General features: G+C 39.5%; 1 protein-coding gene and 1 pseudogene across 1 annotated transcript in view; both read right to left on the bottom strand.

Annotated features, from left to right (window-relative positions):
• The window catches only part of LOC137993607 (ankyrin repeat domain-containing protein 17-like), a 23,005-nt gene extending 10,748 nt beyond the window's left edge, over positions 1-12,257 (bottom strand). Inside the window, exons 1-3 of the mRNA XM_068839562.1 lie at positions 12,227-12,257; positions 5,784-6,963; positions 2,202-2,237 (exon numbers count right to left, since the gene is read on the bottom strand). Of these exons, the coding sequence (XP_068695663.1) occupies positions 2,202-2,237; positions 5,784-6,942 (1,195 nt within the window). The 5' untranslated portion in view covers positions 6,943-6,963; positions 12,227-12,257. The remainder of the gene's footprint in view (positions 1-2,201; positions 2,238-5,783; positions 6,964-12,226) is intronic.
• Positions 12,258-15,754: 3,497 nt separating this feature from the next.
• The window catches only part of LOC137991830 (ATP-dependent RNA helicase A-like), a 91,944-nt pseudogene continuing 87,937 nt past the window's right edge, over positions 15,755-19,761 (bottom strand).

Genomic DNA, 19,761 nt, shown 5'->3' on the forward strand with positions numbered 1-19,761 from the left:
GTCAGGAATTTGTATAATGACTATAAGAAATGTTGGACACTGACTTATTTAACGTCAAACGACGTTCTCAAAAAACTTGGTAAAGACGTTTCGACCGAAAATCTTTGGTCATCCTCGGTTTGAATTTGACAAAAAAGCGACAGCTTCTTTCAAAGGTTCATATTTGTGTATGTGCGTGACTACAAGCCTGAGTACACGTGATCTCTGCGCGAGACGAAGGGCATTATGCAAGTGAAACATAAATGTCAGGAATTTCTATATGTTCATTCCCCGCATTCTGGTCTCTCTTTGAATATCAAGCCTCCAGGAAACGTCTCTTGTGATAGTCAACTGCCTTGTCAACTATAGTGGCGTGGTCAAAGTCCATATTATGGCCAAATTGGTTTGCGTGTTGCGGAATTTTAGAATTGCCGTCGCAAACACGGACAGCTCTTCTATGTTCACTAACCCTTGTGGCAAGAGCTCTATCCGTCTGGCCATAATATGCGAAATCGCAATCAAGGCAGTTTACTTTGTATACAATACATCGAGACTGAAACAGGGTTGGTTTGTCCTTTGGTCTTGAAAAATTGTGCCTAAAGTGCTGAGTGGTTTAAAACCAACTTTGACTCCGTTGTTGCGTAGCACTCTCGACACTCTTTCTGTTACGCCTTTCACATAGGGTAGGACAACAAATGGTGTTGTTACTTCATTTGTAGTGTTGTTTGAGTTGGAGTCGCGATGCCTGGCTTTGCGTGCGGAGTCACACTTCTTGATAAATTGCAGGGGATAGTTGTTGTTCATCAAGACTTTCATAACATGTTGCTTTTCTTTGCGTTTCCCTCTATTTGTTGATGGGATTTTCTCCGCTCTATCAAGGAGTGTATTAACTACTGATCTTTTGTGTTGAGCTGGATGACGAGAGTAGAAATCAAGATATTTATCAGTGTGTGTCGGCTTTCGGTACACGTTGACCTGTATGCGACCGTTTGCTCTAAGGAGGAGAGACTGTTGTCGCTTTCAACCTCACTAATAAATTGTATGTGTGGGTTAATAGAGTTGAGGTGGGCATGGAAATCCTGCACGTACTCCTTTGGCAGACAAACGTGGCTGTCATCGACGTACCTATACCACCATCGTGGAGGGTGGGCGGCCGTGGAAATTGCTCAGAATGCGGGGAATGAACATATAGAAATTCCTGACATTTATGTTTCACTTGCATAATGTTCTTCGTCTCGCGCAGAGATCACGTGTACTCAGGCTTATAGTCACGCACATACGCAAATATGAACCGTTGAAACAAGCTGTCGCTTTTTTGTCAAATTAGAAACCGAGGATGACCGAAAGTTTTCGGTCGAAACGTCTTTACCATGTTTTTTGAGAACGTCGTTTGACGTTCAAATAAGTCAGTGTCCGACATTTCTTATAGTCATTTATCTTTGGTTTGTTTCCTTGAAAGGGAAACAATGCCCAATAATTGTTTAACAAGTTTTGATCTTTTCTTTTGTGACATAATAGGTTACCATAGCAACAACATAGCCTCTTAAGTCACCTCTAATTTTAGCTTTACGTTCCGCTGTAACTCAAAAATGAGTTACGTGATCCCCATTTTTAATCATTGATGTGCAATTCGCATATTAAGATTCATCTTTATGCAAAGTTTGAAACAAATCTATACTGTAGGTTCAGCGCCACATTAATTTTCGATAACTTAAGATAGCTCTTCGATACCCTTTTCAAGGAAACAAACTAAAAATTGTGGTAGTTTCGATCAATCAAAGAACTAGTGTTAAAAAATAACGAATCAGTTTTGAGCCACCTTAAAAACATCACTAATTTTCTGCAGTCATCGACTATGTTACCTATACTACGCGAACTATTTATCGCCTATAAAAGTTATTTATTTGGCACAACCCAATTAATGATGTCAATGATCAACCCTTAGCTTTGGAAAATTCCTTTCAACTTTCAATTGTGTTGCCGACGATGTCTGAACAAGTACTTCATTGAGTTTTGCGTCGTAAACTCACTACTCCTGGCGTCATACTCCGGCCATTTTCTTAGCTTATATATCCTTTGGGTAGTGAACAATTCGTATAAATATATTTTTATCAACACTATTACTTTTTATTACACCTAATCTCTCCGTATGATTCCAAAAATATATATATGTTCTCATGTTCCATAAAGAAGCATTAAATGCAAGCTTTTTTATCGCTCACCTGCACGTTTGTTTGGCACATTAAGTAATTGTACACCTGTGTATGAGAACAGGAAGGGATAACATGATCCAGTTTGTTAATTCCATGACATTACCTTACCTCGAGTTAAGAAACAATATTCATTATGGGGGGGAAGCCGAGATCGTTCCTCAGTTCAACTTAAGTCTCCTTATTTTGTCGATTTATAGGGCTTTCTTATTCCATTTGATAATAAGTAAATTTCAGTTACTGTTTTCCACCAGTAAAAAAAATACTGAAGTTGAATTTTTGTTATGTCTTGTAGAGGAAGAGTAGATAGCAGTAGCAGAACGTTGGTCGCCTGGTGTCTCAAAGGAAATATTCAAATCTAATGCTTGGCGTGTTTTAAAAAGTCAAATAACATGGTGACATAATAAAACATACGTTTTGCTGTAGTTACAGTTTTTTTCTTTTCACTTAAATCTTTTTTGCCCTTTTTTCAATTATCGGACGTTTGCCAAGGAAAATCTTCAGTCAGTAGTCTCCCTTATTATATGACTAGCTCCGTAAGCAGGCAAGATGAACCAAATTGCACGCTTGGCTACCCGAGCGGGCAAGATGGCGCTATACATGCAGATAATATGTTTATCTGAGTACCTTTGCAAAAGCAACACAGAACGTGCCAAATTTACAAGCCTAATACACTACATTCTGTCATAGCAGGTAGAAACCACATTTAAAAAGGTGATCATAACCATGAGACCAAGCTTCCTGTTTTAAAATGAATCAATTGTTGGTATCCAGACACATAACTTAATGACCCACACTTCAGTAAGTAAGGTTATATAATAAGCAAACCTTCGGTTGTCAAAGGACTGTGAAAGGCTTTTAGATGGGCATGGTTCTTTCCCCTTGATGTCCGTACAGGTAGATTTGTCACTGGTGAAATTTGACTCATCATTTGCAAAATTATAAACTTCTGAAAAAAGCTCAGCTAGATTAGCTTCTTAGTTATTCTGAGGTCTGAGTTACTGTTCCCTATATATTTGTAAATCTCTTTTTCCACTTAAACAAGCTAATAAAGTTGTTGTTGTTGTTGTTGTAGTTGTTGATAATGTAGGGCCACAGAATTAATAATACAACTTTGCTTGTTTGGCTTTGTCATGAGTATCCGACACCCACTTATCCGGTTTTTACAACTGTCTGTAATCATTAATAAAATTGATTGTGTATCTCATGCTTCGTGGTAGTTTGATTGAAGCTCGGGAGTTTGCCGAGGTCAAATGTTCACTCTGACTATTAAGTTATCACTGGATACTATGATATTATCTCTTTCGTAGACTCCGCACCAGCTGCCCATGTTGAGCGAGATATCTGACTAAGCTAGAGCGAGAATTCAGATGATTTAAATGATGGAGTCAGTTGCAGCTGGCCATTCATAAAACCAAATAAAGTCGGTTTTAGGGAAGTGTGCTCGAAAGGTGTCTGTAAAGAGAAAAATGACTGTAGAAACATTTCTGTTACCTTTAGTGATTCAATGTAGAAATAACAGACGTTTAGTCCCTTTACAGATGGATTAAAGCCCCGACCACACTATTTCGTTTTCGTTTGAAAAGCCATAAGTTTTGATGCGTTTTCACCCGTCGTCCACACTAAAACTCCCGAAAACGCTGATGAAAACGGAGACTTTCGAAAACGGTTTGAAAAACGGTTGGAGTCTTTTGAAAACGCTCCGGTTGCAGTGTGGATAGATGAAAACGGAGACTTTTGAGAACAATTGCGTAAAAGCGCAAAGAAACACTAGTGCGGTTAGGTGAAAACGGAGGCTTTTGGAAAGGATAACGTCAAAAGCGTGGGAGAGTTTTGAAGCCTGTTGTTTTCATCGTCAGGTGAAAACTATACAAAAACGCTGGTGTGCATAGATGGAAATATTTTTGGAAAACGGAGCATGTTGAAACGAATTAGTGTCGATAGGACCTAAGTCAAAGACTAAAATAATTTGAAGTCTGGGACAGGATTAAGCTATCACTGATGCCTAACTTGATAACGCGTTTCAAATCCTGTTAACAGAGTCAAATATGTACAGCTCCAAAAACAAAAAAAAAAGCCCTTGCAACAACCTTAGCCTCCCACGCAGTCGTTTTTAGAGAGTCATGTTTCGCCTTCTTTCCCACAAACGCCTGATTAAATTCCTTTCCCATTCAAGTTTGATATGAAGCCTGTTCCTAACACTGAATCTGTCACACTACACATCTTGCCGGGCATCTTGCACCCACCGTGTGACAGGAGAGGCCTTTATCAAAGGCGATTCTATCAGACTTGTAGGAACAAATTCCTCGAAGAAAAGCTTCCAGGAATTTCTCTCCCTAATTTAAAAACACGCCTTCATGCTCGTGGATATCGCAAACATTGGCAGAGAGAACATTATCAAAAGTTCGCCAGCCGATCGTCGCAATTACAACAAAAGAAACAGACTCACGAGGAAATAATAATAATAATAATAATAATAATAATAATAATAATAATAATAATAATAATAATAACAATAATAATAATCATGATAATGCAGCTCTCTACTGATTCCAAAAACAAACGTTCTGGATTACAATTACAGTAAGATAAATTTAAAGACATCTATTCACAAAACAAAGATTGAATCGTTCGGGTCTTATCTGTGCCGGGGAGTATATAGGAATGACCTCTATTTCTGAGTAAAATAGTTTTACTGGGTGACAAGAAGTCTGCCAAAGGGATATCGATGGAGCTGATGATGCCTTTCCAACATTACCATTTGTCACGACATTTCATCCTGTCGTGAATAAAACTTGAAAAAAAAAATTTATGCACAAGTGGGGATTTATTTAAAATCAACCACTATTTTCAAAAAATGTCCTACTGTGTCTTATAAAAGAGAAAAATCACTTTAAGACATGCTAGTCAGAGCTAAGCTTTGAAAGCAAAATAACTTACAAGTCGCCAACAAAAATCCACAGAAGGGAGTCCGTGTCGGTCTGTTTTTCGTAACATTCAGCTTAATATATGTCCAGTTGGTAAAATGAAAATGTGTCGCCATTCGCTTTTACGAATTCCTAGATCGCAGACAACTGGAAAAGATTTAATAGCGTAAGTTTGAATAGGAGCACACAGTCTTTAATAAGTCCCTCATCGCAGCCATATTGTTCATTCCTGAATGCTGCTGGTGACTTCACTTTCTAGAATTTCAGTAGGTAAAATGCGATTGGCTAAGCAATGGCAAAAAAATTTCTTATTGGCAGAACACTAAATTAAACTCGCCCATCCTGTGATTCCATCTACTGTATCACCTCCGGCACCCAATGTTATTTATTTGCCACAAACATTACAATGCTTTAAAATAATCTCCTAATAATACATTAATTACTTTTTAGTTATGTAGCGAGGAAGCCCAATAGAAGCTGGAAGCTTATTTTATAATAATAAATAATAATAAAGGAATGTTGTCTTCGGCTAGGCAGGCGTTTGTGGGGAGGGTGTGAAATACAACTACCCTAAAAACGACTGCGTGGGAGGTTAAATTCTGATCTTCGCAGGGTGCGGTATTAAATTACTTTTACAATGATTTCAATAAAATAGAAAAAGACCTACCATCAAGGACTTTCTTCATCCTCTCGACAAGATCGTTGCATTGTTCTTCCCAAATGTACTTCTTGCCGTAGTTCTCGAGCAAATCTTTAGCTTCTTCCAGCCGTGTTTCTCTCTTTTTGGCCCAAATCTCCTTGATTTTTTTAGCCCACAACACAGCATCTTCAGAAAAAACTACATAATGGGAACCACACCGGACCTCTTGAAGGGCTTTTCCGAATCCCGAATTGTCACTTACAAGAACGGGTAGCCCTGCTGACAAGGCTTCCAGCGCGGCGAGACCGAAACCTTCGGATCTCGATGGCAAGATAGCAATATCCACCTCAGACAACTGTTGTTTCAATCGTTCGCTGGTTTTTATGAAAGTCCTTACTCTTAGTCGTTCTGGAGGAATGCTAAATTTCTTCAAACGATCTGCTACTTCATCTTGATTCCTGTCTTGTGCGCCAACAAAGATGCAAATTGCATCATCGAGCTTACCTACAGCTCCAGCTGCGATGTCAAATCCCTTCAGACAGAAATCTTCGGAATCGCCGAGGCCAAAAGCTAAAACTCGACACTTGTTTCCGTCTTGCTTACCCCGTACTACGTTGAAAAACTCACTGAAAATGCCTGGCGTAAGGACAAACACATCTTGGTCCTTCTCACAAAAGCTAAGATAAGAGCGATAAGCCTCTGCAAGCTTAGGCCCGACTGCTACAACACAATCAGCCTCTACACAGAGATCAACTTCAAGTTGATGCTGCCTTTCCGCCTTAGAAATGGCATCGGAGTCATCCTTGAACATCCCCAGCTCCTCTGGATCGGTGTGCACGAACTGAATCCACTTACATTGACGATGGTCTCTTATTACTTGCGCGTGGCGACCCAGTTCAACTCCATGTCCAACAATAAAGTCAATTTGAAGGTCATCTGGTGGAAAGGAAAGCCAATGGGTCTCTTCAAAACCGGTCATTTCTTTTGCCTGGATTAGGGACACTTTGTTGTTATGAGCCGCTTTCCTTTCCTCCTGGTCACATCGTGGGACCAAAACGGAGACCTTCACTTCAGGGCATTTAGCTAATTGTATGGCCAGCTCTCTATTGAACGTTGACAACCTCCAACGGTTAGATCTCCACTCTAACGCCACCAATACTACCCTCAATTTTGAGGTTGATTCCATGGTTCTTGAATTGAACTGGACCTTCAATAAGCACATTTACTACGATTAGGGATATACTTTAAGTTTCCATTTACACTTATCCAAAGCGCCTTTTAAAAGAATGACGAATTCCTGAAATTGCCAAACTGTTTAGAGTCATCAATGGCCGTATTTATACTTGAGGACGTCTAAGACGTCTCAAACGTCTAAGACATCTTAGACGTCTTAGACGACTAATATAAATACGGGAAATAAGGTGGACGCATTAAACGTCAGACAAATTGAACGTCTCAAGTTAAGTGCGTCTAAACGACGCACTTAACAGACGTCTTAGTCGTCTCAGACGTCTAAGTCGTCTAGTATAAAGACGAGACGCACTAAACTGGGACGCACTTAGCAATGAAGTGCACACTGTCTCTTTCAGTGTCTTTTGAATAAAATTGTGAATTTGATTTCTAGCCGTCGAAGTTAAGTGCGTCCCGTACTTATATTAGTCGCACTTACGGCCAGACGTTGAATGCGTCTGGACGTCTTAGACGTCCTCTAGTATAAATACGGCCAATGAATCGGACATACCAAACTTTTGTACACTTAAGCTTTCCTTCAAACTCTTCAACCTACCCTGTTATTAGTCCTGTTCCGGGACTCCCTCTTACGCCGCCCTGAAAATGGGCCTGGAACCCAGGCGGGAAAAGAGAGAGTCCTGTATTACTTGCAGGCGCATGCTCGGAATGACGCCATTTTCTCCCCCAAAAACTGGGGGAAAAACCATATTTGGAAAAAGATTCCTTATTTGGGCATAGTTTATTCCGAGTGCTTTTACACTGGATACACGGGGATAATGTGAAAAAAGATTATAACGCCAAGTTTCTGGAGGCAATTGATTTCGCCTTGAAGAAATGCCACTTTACCTTTGTGCCTAAGGCGGAACAACTGCAAGCTATTCATGCAGTCGTTACCGGTAATGATGGTTTTGTTAAACCTGCAACAGGATTTGGCAAGTCTGTTTGCTACATGGTTGTTCATTAATATGTTTGCGATTTTCTACGATCCGAGTTCGATGTTAATTGTAAGTCAGTCCTTCTTATCGTGAGTCACAATCGTGGAAGATCAGATGGATGACATGCGAAAGTATGGAATTTCGTGCCTGAAACCCAACTGAACAGCTGCATGATGTTGGCGCAGAAAAATATCAAATTTTGATTTAATTGCTCTCCCGAGACTCTTTGAAACTTACAAATATACTGTAGGTTGTGGATGTGAATCGCCCAACGAAGACTAATAAATCTCCTGCTGGAGCTCTTGTTTCTTGTTCATTATTTATTGTTCATTACTTCTGTCGATCTAGTTATGTGATCCAGTGAACATACATTTGATTTGCCCAGTAATTATTAAAACTGTGATTGTTTCAGAAGTTTAGGCCTACCAATTGTTTTTTCAAAATCGGGGACAAATTGTTTGAATACCCAATATAAAAAAGTCAGGTAAAAAATGTAGTAAATACTCTCAGTTTTATCAGGAATAATACACAAACACCGGTGACAAACAGAGTATTTTCTTTTTGAGTAATTAGAGTGAAGTAATTTACTCAGACTATTAATTTTTCCTTAGAATAACTTTTCAAAGCACTCGTCGCATTAATTCTTTCCTTCTTTACTAGAATAGACTTAGCCTTGGCCAAATGGCCAAGGCTTTATGTAGAGCTGCCTGTTGAGACTGCAATGGTTTTTATATCGGAAAAACTAAAAGACGATTGCACGACAGAAAAACTGAGCATTGTTTCTTTACATACCAGTTTGTGTTGATAACGCAATTATGAAGCAATAATGTTCCTATTAAATTTATACATATGTATGCACAGTCAAACATCGATTATTTGGACGTTAATTGTCACGATTTTTTTTTCTGGTCAAAATTTGTTTGTAAATATTAATTATTAAGGATGAAATAATGCTACTTAAAAGCGTGTGTCACCTTGCTTTTATTGTTGCTACTTAAAAGCACTTTCCTTCTGAAACTCATTGTTAGAGGTAAAGTACTGCAGATAATATAAAATTCTGACTCCGAGCTGTTCTGTCGTTTAGTGAAATCCTATGCTATATCTACTAGTTCAGCCTTTGCATCGATTTATTGCGATCTTCTCTCAGTCGTTACATTTATTCGGCAATAATTTTCCAACACGGCAAATCACACAGTAATTTTCATATACGCTTTTTTGCCGGAGTTTCAAGGTCCTTTTATTTACATATCCAGCCTGGCATCTAATGCAATATGATTGGTTCATTCCGAGCATGCGCCTGCAAGGAATACAGGCCTCTCTCTTTTCCCGCCTGGGTTCCACGTCCAATTTCAGGGCGGGGTAAGACGGAGTCCCGGAACAGGACTACCCTGTTGTACCCTGGTGAGTACAATGGAACCCCTACATAACGAAGGCCTCAGTATAACAAACGATTTCATTCTGCCACGTATGGAACAGAACCCGATATAACGAACACTCGTAAGAACGAACAAATCTTTCTAGCCGCTTGGCATTTCGTTATATTTACGCGGAGGTGTGGTTACGAGACAGCGGGGATTTGAAAAGTGGTAAATAAGTTTTATGTTTCCTTTTTTTGTTAATGGAAATCATTTACTAGTGGAAATCCAATTATGGTTATTTACGCCTATTTTTCACAACTAACAGTCAATTCTGTTACCTGGATGATTGCACCACAGATTAAGGACGATATGAGAAATCGAGACTATCACAAAAAACGTGCAATAAAATATTCTTCACAGTCCCATTGGGAGAGTTTTTAAGAATTTCAATGAGGATTCCGTCCGAAGCACTCCATGGCAACGGCTCTTATCCAAATGTGTGAGGCCAGTGGCTTGAAATATGGAGAATGGGAAATTGAACTGTGTCATTTTTCTAGATAATAGAAAAGCATTTGATCCAATACACAAGAAATAAGATGGACAAACATTTTTGGTATCTCGGGCATAGAGCTAAAGTGGTTCGAATCGTATATGACAAATAGTCAGCAGTAATGCATTATCAATGGCAACCATCATCAAAGAATCAATTTACCTGCGGAGTACCTCAGGACTCAATCCTGGGTCCATTGTTGTTCTTATTAAATACATTAACGATTTGCCGGAGTGTTTAAGTTGAGCTACTCCGCGCATTTATGCAAATCTTCTCTTCCTCTTACGATGCTAACGAACTAATCGTTAAACTAAATTCTGACCTCGCGCCAAGCCTCAGGAACTCTTTTGTTAGCAGGAATGCTGATCTGACTAATTACCATCTCCGCAATAGTGCTACAGATCTGACACTTCCTCAACCGAAGAGAGGGTTTCTAAAAAGCGGCGCAATGCTTTGGTTCCAACTCCCGAATGAAGAAAATCTAGCGGAATCGAGGCATTCCTTTAAAAATGTTATCAAAAACGTAAGTGGGCTTTATATATTAATACCCACCTACCTAACTACCTACGTACCTACCAAACGTGATGCCTCTTTGCTTTGTATTAACTTTGCTACTTATGATGAACCTTGCCATTAAATTATAAAGTGGGATTCATTTTTTAGCCTGAGGTGATGATTTCGAACGGAAATTTTGCACAGTCTCTCGTGTGAGGGAAAAATGTTTGTAAACCCATTACTCAGACGACGGATCATTTCTTGGTGAAATATACTCAGTTTTCCTGCACTTACGATTAGCATTTACGCAAATGTTTCAAATTAAAGGAGAACGCCAATTCCGGAAGTGATGAAATTTGAATGGTTTTAAATCAAACGGTATTTCTACATTGAATCACTGTCATACTAGCCATTTACACGCAAAAAGTTCTAGTGCCCCATTCCGGAAAAAGAATTAGCGATATCACAACTTACTACCGCTTTTGCTCGCATTTGCGTGTCTGTGTTTCAGCGAGGGTGCAAAGAGTACATAAATTTCCTCTTTCTTAAAACTAAATCACCTGGAAACCTGTCATGTATCTGTAATTTTCACTGCCCGCAAGTAAATCAGCGTAACTGGTATTTTGGATAAATAGTCGAGAGAGTAGAAAGTAAATCGTAATTTTTAGAAAGATGACGACAATTTTTAATTTGGAAGACATGTTTCGATGTTACAGGGGCAGCGCCCAACGATAATATTCGCTGAGATGTGTGTTCGAGCGAGTCAAACTGTCCTAAGAATTTCGGTTCCACGTTGCCAAACAGCAGACGAGAAATTCTTTACTAAAACATCACCTAAAAGTTTTACAACCAGGGAAAAGTAGTCCCTTACGTTTTTGGAAAGGCTATTTTTGCAATTTTTAGCACTTAAAATTAAAAGGTCACCTAGCAGTTTCGGATGAGCAAATGGTTCGCTGCGAAGATCTTAGAAGGCCACGTTAATATTCTGCTAGCATTTTCTGAAATGAAGATAGTCAAGATATCATTCCCTAAAATTTTCGGACAAAAGATTTCCGAACAGACCAAATTCTTCTAGGTGATAAAAAACATCTCTTTAGACAGTATTTGTACATTACAAGGAGCCTAGAAAGGAAGGCTTTTGGCTTAATTTGCTCGCTGGGTGCCTTTGATGTTACGAACATCATGGTCAAAGTGTTTGAAAAACCGTTAGGATTGATGACATATTTTAGTCACTCTTTAGAGATTGAATCCTCGTACGCGTCGACTTTCGTGTTCCGGCTCGGTTTAGGTCTTTGCCAAGCTACTTTCAGCATCTCGTTACTATGTTTCTCCCTCTAGGAATTATTGGGCTAAAATCGTCTCACTGAAACCGTCCACATGATTAGTAAACGTTGTGACAACGATGAAAATGCATTCGTTTTGAGGCAAAGCTGACTTAACTTTTGCTCATAAAGCTTCTGTAGTTAAGCCCTTAGTTCCTATACAGATTTGTATTTTCTGTTCTTTCTAAGCTTGGATTCTTGTGCTTTCACGCATGACAAAAGCATTGATATCGGCAGCCGAGTTTCATCTACAACAAACAATACAATGCCAACTTCTCTAACTGCCTCTAAAACCAGAGACATACTTACTCTTCTAAATCAAATGTCAATACTTAAAGTTAATAATAAGTACATGTGATTTCTAACCCTGAGTGATTTTTAGACTATCAAGGGTTGTTAAAAACTTTGACAACAAAGATGCATCCTAATTACCATCGTCTCCACACAAGCGTTGCTCGAAGCTTAAACCATGAAATTTAAATGTACGGATTTGCTTCTCTTTTGGGGACAATTTCAACACTGACTCCACTGTTTCTTCACGTGTAAAAGAAAACGACAGAAATACTGTCCTTCTACTTACATGAGTTACACTTCCCGGTACTGATATTGTTTCTTCTTTGGGGAAGGGTTGATTGCAAAACGGCAAAACGGCAAAACAAAGAACCTTTGTACTTTACAAGGAAAAGCGTTGGTATCGCTTCTCCTTTGTCAGCTGAGACATAAAATCCAAAGCAATGAGCTATCGGAGTGAAGGTAATCAAGTCACTTGCAGCTCGATATGTGTGAATTAATTAACCATCTTATGGACGTCGGTAACGTAAATGCACACTGTTAATGATTCAATGGCGTATTGTAAAGGTATTTGTTTAATTGCTGATTATGCATTTGGGAAACACAGGACAAAAGTTATATCATGAGAATCTACTGTAGGATAGCATTCAGGACTCGACAATTGCAAGACTCTTAATTCGAGAAAAAACGAACTACCGTTCGTTTCTCGCAAAGCCCAATGATATCTTACCTTGGCCTTGATTAGATTTCAAACACTTGTTGTCTTGTTTTGTTGTCCTCGAAACGTGATTCCGATGATAACAGCTGTTAAAAAGTTTCCGTGATGCCTCTTTGCTTTGTATTGGCTTTGTTAGTTATGATGAATTATAGTGGAGCGTATAAAAAGCGTAAGCGGAGCTCCCGGAGCACTATGGATAAGAAAATATGGTACCCATCTCTGCTAGAACATTTGGTTTGGTTTTTCGTTGCTATAGTGTTTGTGAAACGATGAAAGACACCAAAGAAGGATATTTCACGGTGTAGACAAACTACAAATATCTTTGCAACTCTATTGTTGGGCAATACTTTAAGGGCCCTTATGATGTCATATCGGTTACCATGGCAACACGCAATGTCTTCAAAAATGCCCTCTAAATTTCAGTTTTTGAAAATTATCTGAAAAACTAAGTCGGTGACCTACCGTTTTTATTTCTTTGTTGGAGATCTCCCTAAATTCTTTAACTTTTGGCATATCTTTAGAAGATTTTTAATTTTGATAAGGTTGCATGATGCCTGGACGACCTATGACAGAAGAACCAGTGCAGCTTTTTTTACTTTGTTTTCCTAACTTTTTTTCGATGTGACTCGACAGTGACAAGAAAATTTTGCCCTTATGTTATAAACATGTAATACTCAAGAAATTTACTTTTGGAATTATGTTGTTAAATTCACAAGGTGATTTAACAGGGCACCGGAATTGTTGCTTATGATTTTCCAAGGCTGGAGAATCATAACACTAATCACGTGATGATTTATCCACACTTGGAAAACTGGCACTGGAATCAAATGTGATTCACTTGAATCACGTGGTATGATTCCAGTAGCGCGAAAAATAATTGGAGGAATCATAACTTAGGATTCGTTGCTTTCATAAAATTGTTCATGGAATCAATAATTACTGTACGTGCTAAAAATGGAATCATGTTGAAAGTAAGCACTTGTGACAAAGTGATACATGGAGGAGAAAAAAGTGTGGTTTCCATAATCTTGGTTAAGAAAACGACTGGCAGTATGTGAGCATTCTTTTGGTAAGTCAGCCCTTGTCTGTTATTGATACTGTATTTGCATGTTGAATAATTTTGATTTATTAATTTGCTTGAAGACATCGCAGTATGTGTAGCGATTGAGTCCCGATTAACTAGATAAAACACCATATCAAACACAACTCGTGGTTTTTATTTACGTCCACACAATTACACTTGTAACGCATTGCTCTCTGGGTAACATAGGTCCGCAATGCACTACAGTATGCATGAATGGTTGTTCACTTTACGATAAGAGAGCTTAAACAATTATGGTGAATTGTATGAAATTTCACTGAAATGTACAGCATTGCCAAGTATATATGCACATAATGTTTTTGTTTCTTGGGTATGTAAGAGTGTGTCGTGGTGAGTATATAAGTGCGGGGCCTTTCGCAAAGTTGTATTATGAATTTTTCATAGCCCCACTCTTGATGTGAATGTTCTTTTATTACCATTTTTATTATTTATTATTATTCATTAGCATTTTGACAAATATTAGAACTCGAGGGAAAACAACACTGTTTCCTTCAAGACCCTTCGCATATTAAGTGTATAGTGAGCAGGCAGGGCTCTTTTCCTTTTGTAAGTTGTTGTGCTTTCAGATTATATTTGGAGAATCAAATGATTTGGTGTAAAATTTAATACATGTAATTATTACTGTTAGAGAAAAGAGACCTCTGCTAGCAGGAGAGGCCAGAGAGACAAGTGAACCACCACGTTTACAACAAAGCATTTAAGGCGTCCCATTCTGCATGAAACCATCGCTCTCCTCTGTTTTCTTTCATCCGCATTTCGTGCGAAGAAAACCTCTCAACGCAGTGAGATAAGTTGAACGAAAACAAAGCACAGTGCAACAGTTCTTAGAGTCTAGAGAAGAGGGGAGAAGGAGGGTATAAAAAAAGGAAGGACTAAAAATAAGAATGAATTAAGACTAGAGGCGCGCTCCTCTTTCACATTCGAACAGCGATTTGAAGAAAGAAAAACACTATTTCAGTTAACCTCGTTGCAAAATATTCATTCCTAGGTATCACGTTTTAAACAGTTTTGGGTTCGGAACTACAGAGGGAATTCTAGCACTGAAAACGGCCAGAGACTTTCGGGTTATTCAAGAAAGCGGGCTACGCGTTCTGTGTGAAAACTAAGGCGTTTCCAAACTGAAGAAACCGAGTTTTTTTGTTTGTGTCAGATAAGCGCTAATAGAGGATCCGATGGGTATCATCATGTTTTCTCACAGTTAAGATGAACAATACAGGTTGAAACGCGGACTTTTATGTCATCCCACTCTACCTTCAGAAAAAGCCACCTTTAGCACCAGGACGAGCCATAAAAAGTGCGATGTGGGACACTTGAGAAATTTTCAAGAGATCTGTATGTTAACGAACCGTCTGGGAATCACGTTCGTTAAAAGACGTTTGAGATCTCAAAACAAACAAAAAAATTGAGATCCTCGGTCACCCTTTTGCTAAGACCGCCGGTCGCCATGTTGGATGATTAGCAAATTCAAGCGCGTCTGTGTGAGAGAAGGCGATATCGTTTCGCAACCGAGTATGCCGTGTACTCTCTTAAGGGCAACAATTATTAATTAAAATGACGAGCATTGAACTATGCTCATTTGGTGTTCCTCTTCTTTCACAAAGCTGTGAAGAGCTCGAAGCTCTTGATCAAAGTCTCAACATGCTTCACTCTGTCAACTATGAACAACATTGTTTCTAAAACCGTCCTCCACGAAAGCCGCGAAATCCTCGGAATCCTCCACCGCGTCCCCCACGGAATCCACCGCCTTGATTGTTTCCTCGGTAGTGTCTTGGGCCTTGGTAGTCACGCCTGGGTGGTGGACCGCCGCGCCCTCCTCTGTGCATCAACCTATGAGGGAGAGATCGAAGAATATGACATGGCGCTCATTGAACTGCTTCAAATCTGACTTGGACCCTAGGCAACCTCATTCTAACGTCCTCTCTTCTTCACTCCGAGACACCCTGGCATGGTCACGTTTGGCCGTGACAATTACAGCTGTCAAGGAGAGGTCCTCTTGTTTAAGTGGAGTCGAAAGTGGGTTCAGCGATGACTGAGGGCGTGGTAGTGGTACGAACTAACAGGTAATCCAGTGCATGACGTAGTGCTACAACCATCGCAGCTTGATGATGAACAAAACGAAACTGCAACCTGACAGAAAGCAAAACAAGAATGCGTGTAATAGTATCCCTTTTCAACTTTTCTCTAAAAGTGAGGTTACATTCCATGATCCACTTAGTCCAAACTTATCCAGACGGTCTATCAATATTATAGGATAAGGAAAGGGGAAGTTATTGCTTAGTTTATGCTTAAAAATTTGAGAGACTCGGAAATCTTGTCCTGACAACAATTTCAGCTACGAGAACGTTATCTACGAATATAATTTCCTGTTATTGTGATAATTTCCTGTCATTTGGCATGGAAAGTGTGCATCAACATTCAAGGAAAAAAAACTGGTATAAATGGTTTGGACGTTTGCAGAACGCAATGAAGATTTATCGCCAGGCTCTCGCGTCCACCACGCAACATTTCACGTCGTTGTCATGGCGATAAACATGACGAATTAAGAAATTTACCGAAACGTAGAAAGCACGTGCGGGGCGTGCACAGCCTTTGTTTTTGTTCATTGAACTTAATGTTTTGTGGAGTACAGAACAATACGTTTTCAACGCTTCTACTTCACTTGTAAACCAAAATAAATCCGGTACAGCTGCTGCATGTTTTAGAAGTTGAAAGCCTTACAATGACTGCTTGGTGCTACATCTAATGCTACCTTAGAGTTTATGAGAGCATCCTCGAAACCACGTAGTCGAAGTCGCGTGACCTCCCTTTGTACGACAATAAGGAGTTTAAGGACGTTCGCGCCAAAATCTTCCTACGGTGAGATTTTCTTCATTTCTCGCCTAGAGTTAGGTCATAAAGTACTTACTCCAAAAATGAAAAAAAAAAGGGGGGTCACCGACTTTGTTTCGGAGAAAATGGCAGTGGAAAAATGCCTTCATTTCGAGAAATCGGTCATAATACAAATGTAGCGAGATGTAGGCTCATCTGCTCATCCATCGAAAATCATAAAAAGAAACTGTTGGAGTGAAAGTTTCCGTGCATAGCTTTTTAGGAGTGAGATTTTTAGATAATTGTATGCAGCTAGGGATGTGGTTAACAGTAGAGTTCATCCTCGACGAGCGTTTTCGTAAGCTCTATCCGTTGCAACCACTACCAAAATTCGATGGCACGAGGAAAGAAAATGTTAAAAAAAGATAACTTCTTACGGTGAGAATTTTTTCATTTTATCATATTTTGTAGATAGTAAGTAAAGTAATTGATTCATGATTAAAAAAATAGGGGTCACTGATGATCTGAACGAGTAAAATCGATGTGATTTTACAAAGCTCTTGGAAAAGTTCGTTTGTCACGCTTTTGCGTGACCTGTCGGGCAAGGACTGGAACCCAAGAGAGGATCGATCGTTGAAGAGATGAAAGGTTTTTACCGAAAAAAAAAACCTTTCTCGAGCAAAGCAACGACGTTTTAAGCAGGGGTCATCTTCATTTGGTTGGTGTTTTGTATAATATCTCTCCATTGCCGTCATGCTCATCCCCTGGAGTGTGTTTTTTTGTGAAATTCGATCCCTAATTGTTTCCACGCAGGTCCGCACTATTCAAGCGGACGAGGACGAAAATACTGCTCAATTTTCACAAAGGAAAGGAAAAGAACTTTAAAAACATGCATTCACTTTGAACTTAAGTTCGTAGGGTAATAAAAACATTAAAAAGAAACAGCCCCATTAAATTTACGCAACGATTCGTCCACGAGTTTTCCAAACTTTCAGCCAGTAGTCTACTCGATCAGCTACCTTTTCCAGAGCTTTTCCATCCTCTCGCTCACTTCTCTTTGAAGTTTTATGATGATTCGGAAATAAATGTGCCATTCTTTTGCCGGCCTGGATTTTTTTCCTCGGCGTTTTTGTCGCCTTGAAAAATTTGTATGAAAGTCAAGTAGACTAGTGCACGACTGATAAAACCTTGCGAATATCAGTCGTGCAGTAGTCTACTTGACTTTCATATATATTTTAAATCAATTTTGACAGATCACGATCTTCTCTGATCCAACGGTGTGCGAGACTTATCGTCCACGGTTTTTGCAAAGGTTTTAAAACCTCAACTTCACTAATGCTCGAAGTAATGCTTGACATATTACAGTCGCGTTACCTGCGCAGTAACGTTGCGTACAAACAATTAGCGCGAACGTCCTTAAGAAACGACGACGGCTACGGCGACGGTAACGTCAAAAAGCAGAAATATTATTGGTTAAAATAACCAAAATGATCGTGCTGCACGTGTGGTACGCATTTTTAAACATTTCTCTCGCGTACTCGTCAAAACTATTGCGTGAAATAAACAAATTTAAGGTTTTGACGACAACGTGGAGAAATCAAATCCTTCCGTACCAATCCAATTATAGGACACTTCGCCCATATTGTATAATACAAACAAAATGGAATAATCATGAAATACTTAGAATACCTCAAACCTATATTTTGAAGTGACATTTTCGTCGCCGTGGCCGGCGAGGTTTCTTAAACTCCTTAATGAGTGACGTAAGCGACAACTTAGAAATAGAAATGAGAATATTCACCAGTCGTCCATTCTGACGATACCGTTTTCAGATTCGACTTTACTCTGACTGAACATCAACAACTGGAGAGGATTTACCATGGTCATCTGTTTGCACGAAACAGCGCGCGTGCGAATCTACAGCAAACAAAAAAAACAACACAAATATGTGAGAAACGAAGCTGGAGTTGTCTGGCTACACGCAGGCTTGACCATAGCGGCTGGCCATGCATGGAGATAATATATCGACTCGTGTGATGGCGTTCTTGGAAAAAATATTCTGCCTATGGGTGATGATGATAGGCTTTCTTGCTATAGGAATTTTGATTAATTTTAGCGAAGTTTCAAGTTACGTTCACCACTTTGCAAAGGAATAGGCCCTATGTATGATTACGACATATGCTCAAAAATTCACCACCAAGCGTCGTTTGCACAAAATTATTTACATTATCTGGATGTGAAATACTGTTCGCACGTGAGTAACCTTTTCAAGTCTGCTTCTTGGGGTTTCAGCTAAAGACAAGTTTGCAAATTTGATTTTCGAAATCGAGGCTTGGTGGTGAAATCAGCTACAGAGTTCGACGTCATCACGCATAAGGGCTATTGTTTCTATCTTTTCATCAGGCAGGCGCTAGGAATAGAAAGCCTGAACTTGAACACAAGCGCTTCGAGCGAGCACAATTGTCCTTCACCCTACCTATTTCAAACGCGTGCTACGAAGGAAATGGTTCCTGGGGCATCGTTGTCTTACCTTCTCACCAAACACAAAGAAAGGAGACGGAAACGTTTGTTCCCTATTGGAGCAGTTCACCGAAGATTTGTGGATCAACGCAGCTTTGCCTTCAGTTGTCAAAACCTTTCGCTTCTCTCGATGAACACACACATTGGGGTACAAACCAAGACACAGCAGCGCAACAACCTAAAACCAAACATGTCATCACATACGACTAGCATTGATAAGGGATTAATAAAAGGAGGGCTTTCCAACTTTTCGGTGAGTAAATCTTGCTAGTGTCGAAATACAAGACAGCACCGTAACTGTTTTAACTGGTTTGCAAGCAAGCTCCTTATTTGGAAATAGTGAGGGGTCTAGGGCCACCGACTGGCAAAGCCTCGAGTGACTGGAAAAAAAACGGACGGCTCTTCAAATAGCCCATTTCCGAGTTGCTCGATACCTCAGTTTCAAATCGAGTCCTGGTGCACAACCATTCAAATGGAAATGAGTTGTGTATTCTTATGCAAATCAAACTCATTTCTCTTACAATAGTTGAGCACCAAGACTCACTTCGAAACCGAGACACAGCAACTCGGAAATGGCCTATTGAACTAAGGAGATAGTCAATATGAACACCAGAAAATGAATGTCGCTCGCACTGAACACCAGGAAATCAGGGGTTTTGGCGAAGTTATAGACCGA

Source organism: Montipora foliosa, chromosome 2, assembly GCF_036669935.1.
Source record: "Montipora foliosa isolate CH-2021 chromosome 2, ASM3666993v2, whole genome shotgun sequence".
Lineage (NCBI taxonomy): Eukaryota > Metazoa > Cnidaria > Anthozoa > Scleractinia > Acroporidae > Montipora > Montipora foliosa.